Source organism: Anoplopoma fimbria, chromosome 15 (assembly GCF_027596085.1).
Source record: "Anoplopoma fimbria isolate UVic2021 breed Golden Eagle Sablefish chromosome 15, Afim_UVic_2022, whole genome shotgun sequence".
Classification (NCBI taxonomy): domain Eukaryota; kingdom Metazoa; phylum Chordata; class Actinopteri; order Perciformes; family Anoplopomatidae; genus Anoplopoma; species Anoplopoma fimbria.
The window spans coordinates 22713112-22730714 of NC_072463.1; the positions used below are offsets into that span (position 1 = coordinate 22713112).

The window sequence follows — 17603 nt, forward strand, 5'->3', positions numbered from 1 at the left end:
AGGTTTATTCATTTGCAAATCTCTTTTCACACAAAACCGAGGTCAAGCATTAAAACTTTTCTGCATACTAAGTGCACTTGATCTGAATACATAACTAGGGATGGATATTTTTCGTGTGGGCGCCTCAGTTATGGTACATGCTGAAGAGGAAGAAGCAACAGTAGCAATGGTGCTGTAGTTATACAAGCGGCTGTGTCTTGTGGTTCTGGCAGTTCTTGAGGGAGATCTAGTTTATTATTCCTTGTTTAGTTGGCCTCTCTGGACTTTTTTCCTTGAAGTATAAAGTAAAGCACCACTACAGTGCGTTTAATATGAGGTGCTTTGGTTTGCTTTAGTACATACCATCACACGCTCTCTTTCTCTCTCTCATGTTACATAGAAATATTAAAGCTGTGCCCCGAGGTCAACGGCAACAGCCCGCACTGTGCCCTTGTGTTCTTCGTAGCCACCGCTATGAGAGGCGATGATTCATTCTTTTGATCCACTCCAATATCATTAAGTTATTAGTTGATTTCAGTGGATTTAATCAGCATAGTAATTCCCCTCCATGGGAAGATAAGTCTCTCTCAAGAGCAGTTATGCCGTTCACTATGCCTGCTGATTAGACACAAGCCCCCAAAATAATTCATCAGAAAACTGCAAAAAATAATTTATCAAAAGTGCTTCTCACAAAACCCGCTCAGGACCTTTGCTTCTTAATAATTAAACTCCGCAATTAGGCATCTTACCATGCACTCAGTGTGAGGCTCCATGTAATATTCATAACCATACATAATTATGCAATATATTCACTGAAATAAGAGGCCATATATTCACGGTGGGGCTGTCAAGAGGCAAGACATTTTTATTTGGTTTATAACACTGTTTCATCTTATACATGAGCAGCTGGCTTCTGGAGACAGAAGAGAGAACGAGGACGTCTGGTCCTTAGCAGTCTGACACTGTATTCTGTGGCTCTGGTCTTGTAGAGGAAAGAGAAAGACAGAGAGAGAGAGAGAGAGAGAGAGAGAGAGAGAGAGAGAGAGAGGGAGGAAAGGGGAGAGAGAGAGAGATAGGCACTGAATGGCGGTGCTCTCGCCGTGGGGAGCACTAATATCAAAGTCTATCTGCTGGACACAACAAAGACAAACCTTAGTGGCAGCATACATTGACCACAGTCGACACAAGATGCATGAAGAAAGACGAGGCGTTAAATTAAAATGGAGCAGAGATGGGGTGCTGTCTCGGGATGTATTGTATGATAAATTATACATAATGCCCATCCCAGCTTGGTGAAGAACTATAGAAAAAAAAGAATAGTCCCGAAGCCCTTGATGGTGCCTGAAGCAAATAAGCAACAGCAGCGGTCTACAGTGGACACACTGTGGACAAGGTTGGCTTTCATCTCGAGACGCGGTTCAAAGCTACGGGCTACGCACAGAACAAACTGGCAATCAAAGCTAATGTGTAACTGGGCAGTGGTGCACTTCACAGAGCCTGTCGTGTTGAGTGCAGCGGAGATCACACACAGACGCCTCGCTCACATCACAATGGCTGATTTTCAACATATGGTCTTTGGAACTTATTATTTTCACCATGTAAATGTAAAAGAAAAAAAAAGAAGGAGAAGAAGAAGAAGAAGAAACGTATTACTGTTGGGAGCAGCTGTCTTTTGAAGGCCTTTTCATGATGTGTGTATGTTGAATGAGAAGAAAAGCATATATTTTCTTACAACTTTATTGTAGTTAACAAAGGCTGTCATTCTCCCTCAGCGAAGTCATCCCCAAGGATGCCATTTGCTCTACAACGATGGGTGAATGAAGCAGAGGATAAAGATGTATTCTGTATCATATGATGTATTGTAGTGGACTAACATGGAACATTTGATTACGTTAGTGTCACTATTATCACAAAGCTATTTGTGGACGGATTTCATAAGCACTTAATATCCACACCAAGCATCTGTAATGCTTGGTGTGGATAATGTTGTTGTTGTATGTTGCAAAATTGTTGAAACATACAACAATAACAATACAATAACATGGATCAAGCTGTATCCCCATATGGCTGATTAACACTGTGGTGCCCTACTGTATATGGAGCTTACAAGTTAAATCATATATACATTTATATTAATTGCATTGTACATACCTTTTGATTGAATTTCATGTTCCTGCAAAATAGACAAAAAAGAAGAAAATTAAATATATAAATAATACAAAATTCATTTAAGAGTCATACTATCCTCTCAAGACTTGTTTTTTTGTCCCCGTCATATGCTGCACCGCAAAACAATGACCTTTCAGGATATGACACAAATTTACTATCGGTATAATACAGATGTGATTAACATAAATAAGACTTAAAGTCAAATAGGCGTAAAGGTCGTCACTCAGGACTAGACTTGGGTCCGCAAGGTGATTTACAACAACTTAATTTGACTGTGTGGAGTAATTTATCTGCGACGGAGCAAGCCATGCAACTCTGTGAATTTCTTGCGCACGTACAGGCGACAATATGCCATGACTACACACATCTCATATCTACCCAATCAGTCAAGATGCTTTACAACTTCTGTCACAGGCCCTAACAGTTCTCGTAAATTACAAGGCCATTGTACATGGTGCCAATAACTTCTGAAGGAGAATCTCAGCCAAACTGAACCCAGTGGTATCTCTCGCTTTTTACTCATGGAAGTCAAGATGGAATACCCCGGTAAAAGTATATGAAGGAGGTATAGAGGAAGTACTTTGATGGTAGATTTGCTTTTATAAAAAAGGCCTCCTATTTTTCACTCAGCTGACGAATTCCTTTCACGGATAAAAACTGTCCCAAATATTGACATTTTGATGCAAAGCAGGTGGCAGGCAGGTTTGATTCTGTTAAAGATCGCTTGTGTTTCCTTTCACATCCCCTCTTTCCTCCACTACGGCTCCGGCGAGTCTCCTGTTAAGCTTTGCATCTGTGCCATCTGCAGATACACTTTGACAGCTTGGGAATGTTTGGCATGAATGATACGGATTCATTCATAAACAGCAACAACAATATCATGCGATAGGGACAGAAAAACGAGTACGAGGGTCTGGAGTCTGCAAGTCATAATGTGCTGTGATTTATTTCAAATGCCCCCCTGCAGTGTCCGTGGATATTCTGCTGGGAAATCACAGCCAGTGCTAGATCATTTTGTACGGCTGCATCTCAACCTCTAGTGAAGATAATTGAGAGAGAATACATGTACATACGTTAAAAGCATGCACACATGTATGATGAAAAACAAATTGAAGTGAAGTGCTGTCTGTTAGGTAAGTCTGTGCTGAGTCGGTGCACGTATGTGTACTTTTATGATAGAATGGATGGCACGTGAGCGAGGTAGGGAGTATGCTGTTAGTGCAGGATGCAGTGATTTTGCTGGTGCGACACTGACCAGGCGAAGCTCAGATTGAAGGGCAGACAGTGATAACCACATGCAGGGATTCACATCCCGTTCCATTTAGTCACCTTCGGTACTTTCACAGGGAACAATTGGGGATGCCTGACTACCAAAGCCTATGTTTTGTAAGTAATTACAATGAAATTGCCTGAACAAGCTGAAAGGCATATACCCTCAAAAAAGGAGAATGTCAAGTTCACATCACTGCTTTGGTTTGTTTTTTAACACTATGTTATCTTTTTTCCCCCATAATCAAATGTGTATAGCACTTATTTTGTATTTTGCCCGGTTTGTTCTTCTCTAGATCAATCAAATAAAAGTCAGACCATGCAATTCTACTTAGAGTAAGAAGTCATGGAGGGGAAGTAAAATGGATTTTCATAAGGATTTTTATTGTAACAGGGTACATCTCATTCTGTCTGAGTGGTTCCAAATTACAAACGACATGGGAAATATAAAGAGCGGTGAATAATCCCGAGCTCTCCGCGTGGCACACCTTGATGTGCAGGTGCCTTTAATACTAGAATAAGTCATCTGAGATTGGGGAGGCAAAAAAACCCACTCAACCAGATGGTCTCCATAAACCACGGGCGCAAAGCTCTCCCAGATGTTGAGAGGTGGTTGCGGATCCGGTGACATGCAATGTGAGGGAGGAACTGGTAATGCAGAGTGTATTAGTGGTCTCTTTATGGGTGCATTAGGTGCTGCGGAGGGGAACGCGGGGACCTGCCGCCGCTGCTGCCAGTGAGCTACTACCAGGCTTTATGCTTTGATGAACCTACCCTTGAAAAAGCAGGACACCCGTGACCGTAACCTGCGGAGCCTGGAAGACACCTCCCTCTCTTTAGCCTCCTGGAAAACATAAATCAGTTTCTCATATCATCATCTAGTCACATTCAATGCATATGCAGCTCTAATCGGTAAATCTGTCAGCTTTCTCCCCTTTTAGTGATATATCAGATTCGTAATACTCTCCCACATATGCAGTAAATCTCTGACAAAGCCTAGGTTTCTTAAACCTCAAAGACAAAGCTGCATGAAGCAGAGAACTTCACTTGAAAATAGACACAGGAAGTGGAGAAGCAGCTCAGTTTAGGATTGGCTCTGCACTGAAAGCTTCAGTGCATTCCAAAGTGTCATCTCTTCTCTTACCACTAAACAGTGGCCCAGACAGGAAACCAGAATACATTTCCCCAGTTCATTGTCCCCGCTGAGGACTAGCAGAACATCTCAGTCTGATTAATGGCTGTACACTGTCTAATGAACAGTAATTGAATGGTATAATGCAGTATGTCCTTAAAAGCCCAGAGGAGTCGTCTTCCTCTGCCTAGCTCTCTGGAAATGTAAGGCGGTGACATTGTCTAGAGTTGATTATAGTTGACCTTGCATAGGGATATAAGGCCTTTGAAATGGCTAACCTGAGCTTCAGGGAATAGGAGCACAGAATAACAGCTGAAAGACAAATGAAATGGACTTTCATTGGAAAAAGGAAAGGAATGGATCAATGCAGCGCTCAATAATTATTTCGATTTTTGATCACAAAATTCTTAAGAAGAGGAAGACAATTGATCAAACATCCCTAGCCGTATTGGCATATCTAACAATATTAATTAAGAAAAAATGCTTAGCTCACTGGTTGATAAATCAGCCAATATTGTTAAATCAAAACAAATGATAGTTGTAAACACAATACCGCACCAGTGAGTACAAATCTACCCTTGTCCACATTTCCTCAAAGTGTATGACATCTACAACATAGACTGAGTCCCTGCTCATGAAATCAATCAACTCCTTAACAGAGTGCACTCTCAAGGAAAACCCAACCTTCAGAAAGCCCAACAAAAGTCAGTCGAGTGATTATAAGAAAAGCTTTGATAAATGTGCATGGGGCTCCAGTCCGCCATCCTTCGCTCTCCTCCACCGAGATATCCTACCTTCACTCCCAGCGGACATCTCCACTTGGCAGAGATGCTGAATCTCGTTATTCTTTATTTGGCCTGGACCACACAGGTCAATATCACGCACACACACAACTGCCTCACCGGTGTACTGTCTGTAAATGTATTCACTATTTAAATTCAATGCTATAAATCATTTAAAGCTTGGGCTGAAAATGTAATCATGTAATTGAATTTGGTCATCAATATCTCCTATATATATATGCACATGTACGGAGTACACAGGGCATTTCGCACGCACATTTGAGCGCCGGAGTGGGAGGAAATCTGTCCGAACTCAGCTCAAAGTATGAGTCATAGCAGTGCAGTTATCCCTCATTATTATTCACAGCCCTCTAAATGATGAGGCTGCCGACAACGAGGCAGCAACAGTCTGTTTGGCCTCAAAGGGAAAATAGGAGAGTACGCATCAATGATGGTTAGATTTTAAGTTCGGTAAGTCTCACCTGCAGTATCATTATTTCTGGTCCAATGACAACTTGTATGAATAAACTGGAAACAAGAATGAACAAAAAAAATAAAAAATTGCCGCAAAGCAAAATGTTAGTGAAGTAGAAGGTCTTCTGATTAAAAGTGGTCTCTTTACTTTAAAAAAGTTGTTTTAGAAAGTAGCTTTAGACGTCCTTAAAAGCACAGAATTTATTTGGACAATTCTAGTGTAAACTGGATTTAAATGCTAAAGATGTGTTCTGGCATGAGGTTTTCAACCGGAGAGTTTACAGCAATAATCCAACCTTCTCCTTATGTCAGTCTTCTTTAGCTAAAAAAATCAAATCGTGCAGGGCGAGACGATTATTGCAAAAAGTAGCTGAGTCTGAACCCAGGGATTATTATTATTATTTTTCATTATCTAATGTACTTTTCCTGCAATCCATAGCCAATCTGAATCAGCAACATTCCACTATGACTTAAAGTGATAAGTAATGAATTAAGCTATTGATGAGGTCTTTAGCCAGGGTCATAACTGGCCCCCAGAAGTCAATAATTACCCCGATAAGAATATCTTTATTGCAAAAGTGCATACGGCAGCAAAACCATCACGACACCAAAACATTCCCCTATGGTGTAATTGCCACTGCTTGAAATTATAGTTTTCATTAAAACAAAATGTTCAAGGTTATTGATTGCTTAAATAAGACTCAATATCTTCTCATTTCAAAGCCGAATGAAATTGCTTGGAATAGTAATATCACCCAACTATTGTGTGCATTCATCACAGTTATGCAGCTTCATACTGCTGTCCCTCGAGGATTATTAGAGCAAAAATAAGTGTATTTAAATGAGTGTAATTTCTAGGAACCACGGATCCATGCAAAAACATCTGTATACACAGCTCAGCCCTACTTCATCACTGGAAGCGTACACAATCACCAGAGTCAAATACATCAAATACAACCACACACTGTTATGGGGCTCTACTCTAATCACAAATGCACACTTCTATGTAATTTCTAAGCTTCGTGCTGTGATACTTGGAGTATCTGTGACCACAGCTAAGCTCTATAAACTCTATAATACTACATAAAGTTGTACCTGGGGCTCAGGTGTCTTTAATCTTGTGTCTCCAGTACCAGTGTTGTGCCCTGTGCCTTTGTCTCCTTGCCCGGAAGAAAGGCTGCGCTGGTAAATGCAGAGTCCACAATACACAGAGAGAACCATGAAGAAAGAAAATCAGGTTACATTCGAATTAGACAGAAGTATAGTTGCTGGAACCAGGTCTACGTGTCGCTCCTGCAATTACGGTAATGCTGATCACCATAATTGCTGGTTAGGCCGTTTTTATGTGACTTAATCCAAAGGCAAATTAAAAAATTGGACATAATAATACAGTTAAAATGAACTAACTTGAAATAGTAACTACATGAAACTCATAATAAGGGTACTTACATTTTTCCTAGAACCTGCAGGCAAAGACCTCTGCAGAAACAAGCTGTTTGAATCATGGATGGAGGCCTTAGAGGGACTTGCAGAACATCTCCCGTCCACATACTCATCGTCAACTATCTTGGCCTCAACCTGCAGGGAGGGAGAAAAACAAGATCCCCCTTGGCTTACACTGTACTGTACTGCTGTATTGATCTTTGCAAAATATTTATATATTTATGCAACTTGTTCTCCTGAGCATTTGTGAGTCTGAGTCTGAACAGAAAATGATGGTATACTGTGCACTTTCCCATAAAACCCAACTAAGCTGGCTGTGATGTTCAACAACTCCCATGCTTCTTTGTGTCTTTACTGTCAACAGGTTCTAAAAGTACAAGTACAATTAGGAGTACATATTTAACTTAAATGGACTAGATATGTGACCAGGTGGCCTATGTTTGTCTATGCTGTTTTTAGACTGGAATCAATCCTTACTTCCTGTCAGATAAATAGGACCAAACAGTTCAAAGGTTGTATGCTAAAGACCTCCTCAGGTTGCAGTGCTGTATGGGGTTGTGTTGTACCTGATCAATAGGCAGGTCCACCTTCAACTGGAGGTCTTCCTGCACCTCTGCCGCTCCTGCTGTCTCACTTCTTTTGTTTTGTGCATTGAACACGCTGCCCTCTGAGAAAAGCGATTAATCACAATTACCTCATCGGCTGGCAGTCACCGTCTCATTCTTGTGCACACTCATTCTCTCCCTCTCTATACCCCTCCATCCCTCACTGCCCTCTCCCTTTGCCTCTCCTGTTCAACTCCACAAGAGATCAATGCTGCTGTCAAGCCATTTATTTATTTAGAGTGGTCCCACAGACTAGAGGGCCACAGAAAGCCACAGCTGCCCTGACACAAATATGGCCGGCCAGCATGAACTTTCAGTCCAGGGTTAGCTGCTGACAGTGACGGGTTGCTCTCGATGCATGTAGGGAATCGCTTATATGGCCACGTCACAATGTTTTTCCTTTGTAAACAAACTCCTTTTTGTTTGTGGCCGCCGGACGGGGTGGAATGTTAATAATTAAACACACTATTGAGCTTGAATCTAGTGCAATAGCCTTAAGTAATTTGATTTAAATAATAAATAAAAAAGCATGGTAGATCAATCAGTGTTAAGACAGAGGAAAACGTATAGAAAAGTGTATATGGTTAACATCTAGTTAAGAGGCAATCATACAGCCACAAAACATGTAGACTTCATTATGTTTTTTAGTGTTGCATTCCACTGTTGGATCTTTTTCTAAACTCACTCCAGTTAGGAAAAGACAAAAATAATTCTTGTGCCGAAAGCTCTAATCCTGCATCATATTATGCTTGTGATCACTACTCTGAGTTACTTCCTGTACGGAAGGTTCCAAGAGGTGATGTGAAGAAGACTCATGAGCTTCATCTTTTCAACTCTTGTGCCTTTAGTTATGTGTTTCGTGGGAGGAAACCGTTACTTTAGGTGTGATCAAGTGTCCTAAATATGGTAAGAAAACTACCCTCTCGCCTAGCAACAAACAACAGCATCATCAGCATGAGAATGTCAAACATATGAAGGGATGGCAGGTTTCAAATTGTGACAATTAGCGCAACTATGCTACCATATCATGTCATGTTATATGTGAGACAGTACAGGATGAGCCACTCTATCACTGTGAGCAGATGGTAAAAAACAAACATCTACAACTGAATGAGGAAGGAGACACACAATTACTGTGTATTAATGATAAACACAGTTTCAACTGCTAATGTTCAAAGCCACCAATCTAAAAGGAGTATTTTGTCACTTTTATGTGCTTTCGTCAGCGTTATTTGTGATTAATAACTTATTACCATGTTGATCTCCGCATCAGGAGAAATTTAGAGCATTTTGTTTCCCCCCCACATACTTAACAAGGCTTTCTGGATACATATCCAACAAAATGGCCTGATTGAATTCATCTATGATTTAAGCCCCCTTGACGGTGTTTGAAGTCTTGTTCTGTTTAATATTCACAGGAAAGACTGGTGATTCTTTCAAAGAGCAGGGAGCTGGGTTCTGTTTGGACTTAAAAGAACAGGTTGACAATCCAAAGAGAGCTCCTTCGCCTGCCAATTGCAAGTCTTTTTTGTTCCCAAATCACACTTCACTCATATCTCCGCACATACAATCACAGAGGAATATATATAATGGTGCATAAGGCTACATACATGTGTGCCCAAATGGAGCCCTATTCATGCACACACATATACTGTAACCACTTCCATACACATTTAAATTGGTCTTTAAAAGCCAACAGGATTCTTCATAACGTCTGAGTGAGAAAGGAGGTGTTGGAGGGGGAAAAATACAAAGAGGACAGGGGGGCTCGTGAGAGAGAGAGAGAGAGAGAGAGAGAGAGAGAGAGAGAGAGAGAGAGAGAGAGAGACGTGGAGAGAGAGAGAGAGAGAGAGATTTCTATAGAATTGCTCTGCTTACCCCCTGTCGAGAACAGAACTGGGATTCTGGACACCTGCCTCTGTTGTTTGGTTCTCTTCGGTTTGGCTTGTTTCTTCATCTGGCCCCTGGCTGTGTGCTCAAGGTCCTCTCCAAAGCCTGTGTGAGCAAACTACATGAAGAGACCAAAGAGAGGGGAAAAACAGGGGCACAGATTAAGGCGTATTCCCTCAGATTTCTCTGTGATTCATCATCGACTTTTTGCTGTTGTTTAGCAAAGAGGAAGAAGACAAAAAGACAAAACACAACAGGGCCAAACTTGTTTCTTCTGTCTTCTCACTGCTTTTTCTTTTACATTTTCCATTGACCTCAATTTTTCATGAGTTGATATGCTTTGCAGCTCCCCCGTGACTCCTACTGTATTGAATTCATCTGGTTCCAATACATCCCGTGCACAACCTATCAATCACTAGGGAGCGTGGCAAACTAATCATTTATTGATGAAATGGGGCAGCCATGAATTTCTAACTGCATTTGTCTTATTTATCAAGCCAGATCAAACAATGAAAATCCAAACAAGCTTAAAGGGAAAGGGAGGCAGTCGTAGGGAATAACTTATTCTTCAGCAGCAGACAGCAGAAGGTTATTGATGGAGAGGGGAGGGGGAAAGAAAAGGGAGGCTTGAGTCTTCTTAGTTGCATGGTGGGGGAGTGAAGGAACGAGAGAGGAACAGAGAGAAAAACAGAGAGAGAGAGAGAGAGAGCAGTGGGGAGAGTTCAGACTGATGTTCAGACAGCAGGGTACACATCTGAATTAATGCTTCCACAAAAGGCAATTTTCTCCTCACAGGCTCCTCATCCGCTCTGTAGGTAGCAAGGTGAGGTACGTCTCCCTCACAGAGACACAGACATAGAGAGCAGGATAGAGCAGACTTAATGTTACTTTGCAGCAACAGTGCTCTTTACTGCAGCTGCCTGGCTGGATCCCTGGGCTGGCTCAGGGGATAGTGTAGTGATCTCAGGCTTCCACTAGAATACACTTCTGGCAATGGTGTTTGCAAGCTCGCTAACATGGCCTCTGGGGAATCGCAGCGTTGTTTCTTCACTTGTTTGCTTTCTTTAATGCAGACAGAGGCAAAGTCTGTTGATATTCTTTTGAATTTCTACAGCCGTTGGTGGGCCGAGGGAGAAAAAAAGAAAGAAAAACAACAAAAGAGAGAGATTGAAGTTTGCCTGGTTTATTCAGCAAAGGAGAGTTGAAACAGAGTTCACACTCCGTCGCCGCAGTGTCCACATAAACACACACGAGATCAAAGACGGAGGAGCAGCGGCACTGTCGCGGTGGTAAGCTGCTAATACCTCGATTCGTCTGTGAGTGATGTGCAACAACTTCACCACAGGGTTGAAAATCAAAATACATCTGGGCAATCAAAAATTGAACAGCTTGTTTTGCATGTTTACAGCCTGGTGGTGAAGATGTAAATAGATCTTATTTAAATCCACAAAGTTAAATCAAGGCTGTCTCACTCAGGGAGGGGAAAGCAGAGGACGAGGGGGCGCCGCGCAGCCGGGAGAGTACAGTACGAGCAGCAGCGCGACTGGAAACACAGCGGTGGAAAAGCTGAGGTCATCTCGCCTCTCGTTCTGCATTACATATCTACAGTACCGGGTCCTGTGGGAGCAGACAACTGTGTGTATCGGGAGGCCCCAGAGAGAGAGACCAAGAGAGAGAGAGAGTGCTAGAGTTAGTGTGAAGGGGGTTCAGGGGGGGGGGGACCGAGCGGCAAATAATCTGTGGCCCTCTCAAGTGGCAGAGAACAAGAGTCAACAAGAGGACACTGTGATATGATAGCCATGGGGAAAACAGGGGGGGTCCCCAACCAATTGGACCGAACCCTTGCCTATGGTATCAGTAGGAGCCACTCCCAGGGCCGGGTCCTCAGTGAGCAGACGCGCTGGCAGCAGTGAGGGGGTATAGTTTTCCACGGGGCATTGCTACTTCCCCTCACCGATGACATCATCCAGAAGCAGCGGAGTAAATGGAGAGCAGCAGCAAGTCATCGCTGATGTCAGGGAGAGTGCAGCTACTAAAAGGTTTAGTCAGCCTTTCTGGGGCTGTTTTTCACAGAATGCTTCTTGTGAAGTACATGTGAGGCACAATTGCACTGCTCATTATCATCACTATGATATGAGAGTACTTTGCTTTGATACACATCATTATTCTCTTTTTCTCTTTGCATTCTGCAAATTAATCTTCTCTTTATGCGACGTCTACCTTAAAAGTTTCTACCTCATCATGTCTGTGAACACCTAACTCAGCATAAATGCTCGCTCCCGATGGGAACATGGTGTGCTGGAGAGTTTCAATATTACACTCTGCAGAGCCGTCAGTTTAGACTTCAGTGGTTGCTCCAGACCAGATGTCGCAGAAACACACCGCCGCCGGTGCAGACAGGACAGACCGACACCGTTCCCATGCAGCGAGGTTGCAGGAGCAAGGTTACATTTTACACAGCCTCAGCGAGTATGTGTAAAGGATCTTTTTTTTTTTTTTTTTTTTTTTACAGGCATTTCAAAACCAGACGGCTGTTGTTTTGTGAGGTCAAACTGAAATTAATGACGGTGATGACCCTATAAATGTATGTGTAATCATCAGTAAGCTAAACAGCCGACAGATCATGACAGAGTGGACGATCTTTGTCACATGTGTCTTCCCCCTCTGAACGGGCCTTATTAACTGGTCAAATCATGTTTACAAATTCATGAGGGTTCGGACACGGAGGCAAAGGGAGTAAAATGCGGCAGCACCGTGTCCACTGAATAACTAATACTACAACGAGCCGGTGGATTCAAAACACGGCCATAACTCTGTCTCTGTCTCCACCTCATGGTGCTGTGTGAAATGGACTTGGCAGTGTTTTCCTACATTAAGACTGCACCTCAGCAAAGTTTGATAACAGTGTGGTATTTCATATATTGTTTGATGATTGGTTAGATTTAAATAAGATAAGGAAATCTTACAACTTTCTTAACATATTCTAATATATTACTGGAAAAACATCCATTCTGAATATAAATGTAATCAACAACAGATACAGCATATAATGCATGGGGGTATTTTTCTCCATCTGAAAAAAATTTTGGCATCTGCCCCGGCATTGTCATCTTTCATGGTTAGAAAAAAAATCAGATGTCGGACACATCTCGCACAAGCCCCCCCAGCTCCACCTCAACTTGCTGAGTGGGCATGTTCTCATCTTCACCGTGTGATTTGGTGTTGAGCTCGGGCCCACAGCAGCGCAATCCTCATATGGATTCAAAGCACTTCACTGTCTACTTAATCACAATACAAATTGTCCCAGTTCTGGTTTGAATAAGAGATTTTTTTTTTTTTTTTTTGGTTTTCAGTCAGTGAAGTCCCCCTGGTGCATATGATCTGTCTATGAGGCTCACTGCACTTGATCAAGTAGGCCAGGCTTTCTCTGTGGGGATTACCCATCAAAGTGGAAAGCAAAGGTAACTCAATGCCTCCCGCAGACAGTGATTGATGATAGCGCTGTTTCATAACGAAATGCACCCCCACAACAAGTTTCACACGTGGGAAATGTTAATTGAAATGCTGTGTGTGCAAAGATACGCTTTTCAAACGATGATACAACCAAGGTGTTACAGCAATAAACCAGAGGGAGTTTAGGGGGAAAAGATAACAACTGAGCATGTAGCGAGAAAGTGAACAACCAGATGGCAAACTGCACCCGACTCTGAAGCAATAGTGCTCACCATATCCTTTGGATGTCTTGTCTTTTTAACAGCTGGCAGGATGTCTTGGCTGCAAGGGGGGGGGGAAAGGAAACCAGAATTGACAAACATGTATTCTCTTTCCTTTTTACACCAAAATAGGGATCTAGTGTTTATTCAAAATAGGTTGATATAAGCAAAAAACAAAAATGATATGCGTCATACCCTTCGATCACGTGGTTTTCCCTGATTCGATCCCCGAAGGGGATGCAGTGATCATATGGGAGAGCTCTAAATTTTTCCGCACCAACTGCAACATAGTACTGGTTGTTCTCCAGTTCAGCGGGGCCGCAGAGAGGACGTCCATCTAATGTGCAAAGCCTGTGAAATCATAGACAGAAATACTGCAAGTTGGAGCAGTGCTTTGTGATTGTTTCAACTTTGCTTATGAATATCATTGTTCTTGATTTTAAAAAAAGACTTAGATGTCTCAAATGTTGTTTGAGTGGTTCAATTTAATATGAGCAAAAAAATCATCAAAGCACTATTTGCTTAACAAGCAGTTACGGATAAACTCTTCACAACTGAGCACATCACACAAGACATCGTCCCAATCACTAATTAATGAGAAAAATCCATCTGCTCGGCAAAATTTTGCTGCATTTAAACTGACTTAAAAGCCTCCAATAATCATATTTCCCAAATTTATATTAGAGCAGCTAATGCTCTACAGAGAAACACAATTCAGTACTGTGATTGGTGAACTCGTCAACTTTAAGTTCTTGCAATCAGATCTGAGCAATAGGAAGAAAATCAAATACCACGATACTTATGACCATATACCTTGAAAAACATGATGAAGGAAATTATTTGGGTCATGATTTATGTATTTGAAACAAAAAGTACCAAAAAAATGTTTTGTCTTGAGATGGGTCCTATTTTTTTAAAACATGAAAACTACAGGTTGTACATTAGCTTGCCCTCACTGGTACATGATCAATTTTAAACTATATGGGGTTTATAATGTTCTAATGTTAGACATCACCTGTACACAGCACCAGTGCGAAGACGCACTTTCTCTGTGACCATGGCTAAAACATTTTCCCAGCTTCTGAGAGTATATTTTGGGATCCGTATTCGAACTGGAGCAACCAAGACATGGCCGTTGGTAAAAACACTATGAAACACACACAAAAAAAAGAAGACAAAAATAATCATCTAACAGCTGAAAAGGAAACAGGATAAAAAAAACAAAACATTATTACTTACTACCTAACACAGCAGAGACAATTCTCCTGATTTACATCCAGGATAACTTGATCTTTAAATCAATACTCACTTTATCGTGCAAGATTCATTGGTAGTTCTCCCCCAGCGAGCAGAAACTACTATTCTGCTGTGAACAACAGGTTGAATCTGAAAGTTTCCAAACTAGAGGTCAGTGGTTAATAAGGAACGAGGAAGGTGTCTGAATCAACTCAATTGTTTGGCTCCAATCCTCATTCAGACCTCTGTATTAGGCTTCAGCTACATGCAACCTCACACTAAACAAAGCTCTATTTAATAGTATGGTCACACATAACAATGCACATGGAAATAAATGTTAGACTTAGTTTAATCATTTTCAGTCAGCTGGAAAAAAAGAATAGTCTTACCTGTTTCTTTTTCTTTTTCAGTGGCTTCTTGGTTGTTATCTGACAATAGCTGGAAGGCAAACAATAATAAATGACGTAAATGACTAAAACCCAGGATTCAGGTGCTATATGTGAAACCTATAAACACTGATGGAAGACATCTCTCGACTTGATGATAACTATTAATAAAACACAGGTTTTACTGCAGAAGGTCGAATAAAAAGTACGGAATGCTTACTAACTTATTGTAGTGGCCAATTGTCCGAAAAATCCAAAAACAAACTTAAATCAAAGGGCCACTGACGCACCATGGGTGTGTTGTTTACGCAGGCAAAATAAGTTATTGTCCAAACAGAATTCCGTGTTGCTGATGATTTATTTGGTCCGACAAAACAAGCAAACAAACAAAAGAACAAAGGTAATGCGCTGGTAAAAAACTATAGGCCCACCCCGGTGCATGCTGGTCCTATACCTGCCTACTCCTATATGGAACCGCAGGGGCCCACAGTGTTACCCAACTCAAAATAAATGACCAAACCCAAAACTAAGTATACTAAACAACAACAAAACTATTATTAAACTAAACGAATGACCATCAATAGAAAAGCTATCTTAATAAATCAAACAATCTAACCTAAATAAGCAAACATCTAGAATAATTAAACAATATTGCTTATGCATAAAATAACTAAATACTAATATCCTATAAATAGCTCCTACACTCATCTTATCGTATCGTATCATAACGTATCTCATCTTATCATAACGTATCATAACGTATCATATCGTAATCGTATCGTATCGTATATCTTATCTATCTTATCGTATCGTATCATAACGTATCGTATCGTATCATAACGTATCTCATCTTATCGTATCGTATCATAACGTATCGTATCATAACGTATCGTATCATATCTCATCGTATCATATATCATATCATAATCATATCATATCGTAACGTATCATATCGCATCATCGCATCATAATCGTATCGTATCGTATCTCATCTTATCATATCATAACGATATCGTATCGATCATAACGATCGATATCGTATCATCATAACGTATCGATCGCATCATATCGTATCGTATCATAACGTATCGTATCGCATCATAACGTATCGTATCGTATCATAACGTATCGCATCATAACGTATCGTATCGCATCATAACGTATCGTATCATACGCATCATCGTATCGCATCATAACGTACCGTATCGTATCTCATCTTATCGTATCGCATCATATCGTATCGTATCGTATCGTATCTTATCTTATCTTATCTTATCTTATCTTATCTTAACTTATCTTAACTTATCTTATCTTATCTTATCTTATCTTAACTTGTCCAAGACAGCACATTAAACCTCAGCAGTTGACTGTAAACCCAACATTTAGGCTTTATTTAAGTGTATATGAAGGCTATTCCACACCTTAAGCACTAAGGTTAATGCAATATAAAACACATTTTTAAAGACTATGAAGTACCAACCTAGGAACATCCCCATCACAGCAAAAGAAACAAATATTACCCAAACCTACTCCAGCTTTTTGAAGGGCTCGTTTCCGGCTGCCACATAGACACTCCCATGGTTCAGGTCGTCCAGATGCTGGACTGTGTGGCCCTCTCTGGGCGTGTACAGCCTCCTCACGGCCCCGAACGGAGGCTCCACCGCCCGGGTCAGAGACGTCAAGAAGTTGTCAAAAGTTGAAAGGTGGCGTGGATTCACAACTATCTTTCTTCCTGGAAAGAAGGAGTCTCCGTTCTTGTAGACAATGATTGTTTTTGTCGGCGGCAGGTCGCCTCTCGCCGCTGTGCCGGGCATGCTGGGTAAACAAACAAACAAAAACAAACAAACAAACAAACAAACAAACAAGGCTCTTGGTGTCAAAGTGACGGTGTCAGTGGAGCCTCCGGAGACGGAGCAGGAGATCTGATCACCTCCACCTGTGTAGACGAACGTTCATTTACTGTTTGCCTCCAAAACCAATGTCTCCAAGGCAACCAACAGGGGGAATTAATCATTAAATCACATATAGTTTACATTATAATTATTAATATTATTAGTAGTAGTAGTAGTGTTTTATATTAAAGGTGTCCTGGGAAATTTAGTCCAATTTAGTCCATATTTCTGTAATGTCTGGACTTTTACACTTTGGTTTGGTCCAACTATGCTTACTTTTTATCTTATTTAAATTTAAACGCCCCCATTTGTTTTTCTTTGTTTTTGTGCTGTGTATGCTCAGAGGGGTGTCCACTAATATGTGGATGTTAATGATAGCCATTGATACACACCCATATGGGCCAACGAAGCTTATTCAGTTCATTTAGCCCCTTTATAACTCCACTTTCCTTTGCACATTTACCGAAAAACTAACTGGTGACTTGTTGACAGCACTCATGTTGATTACTGGAAGACAAAGTTAGTCCGTCTAAGAGGGCAAGCTAAAACAGCACTGCTAGAGTACAAAAATGATATATCCGCAGTGGATATAGTGAATATAACATCAGATGCAGAGTGTTTTTTGTTTTTTTT

General features: G+C 41.1%; 1 protein-coding gene across 1 annotated transcript; it reads right to left on the bottom strand.

Annotated features, from left to right (window-relative positions):
- Positions 1-1732: 1732 nt before the first annotated feature.
- Positions 1733-16923, bottom strand: LOC129103927 (doublecortin domain-containing protein 2). Its single transcript, XM_054614567.1, has 12 exons — positions 16609-16923; positions 15082-15130; positions 14766-14842; positions 14472-14603; positions 13652-13807; positions 13469-13517; positions 9732-9861; positions 7815-7915; positions 7255-7383; positions 4192-4261; positions 2131-2152; positions 1733-1780 (listed from the first exon to the last, which is right to left on the bottom strand). Exons 1-11 carry the CDS (start codon positions 16890-16892, stop codon positions 2145-2147), a joined length of 1185 nt encoding a protein of 394 aa, XP_054470542.1. The 5' UTR covers positions 16893-16923; the 3' UTR covers positions 1733-1780; positions 2131-2144.
- Positions 16924-17603: the final 680 nt, after the last annotated feature.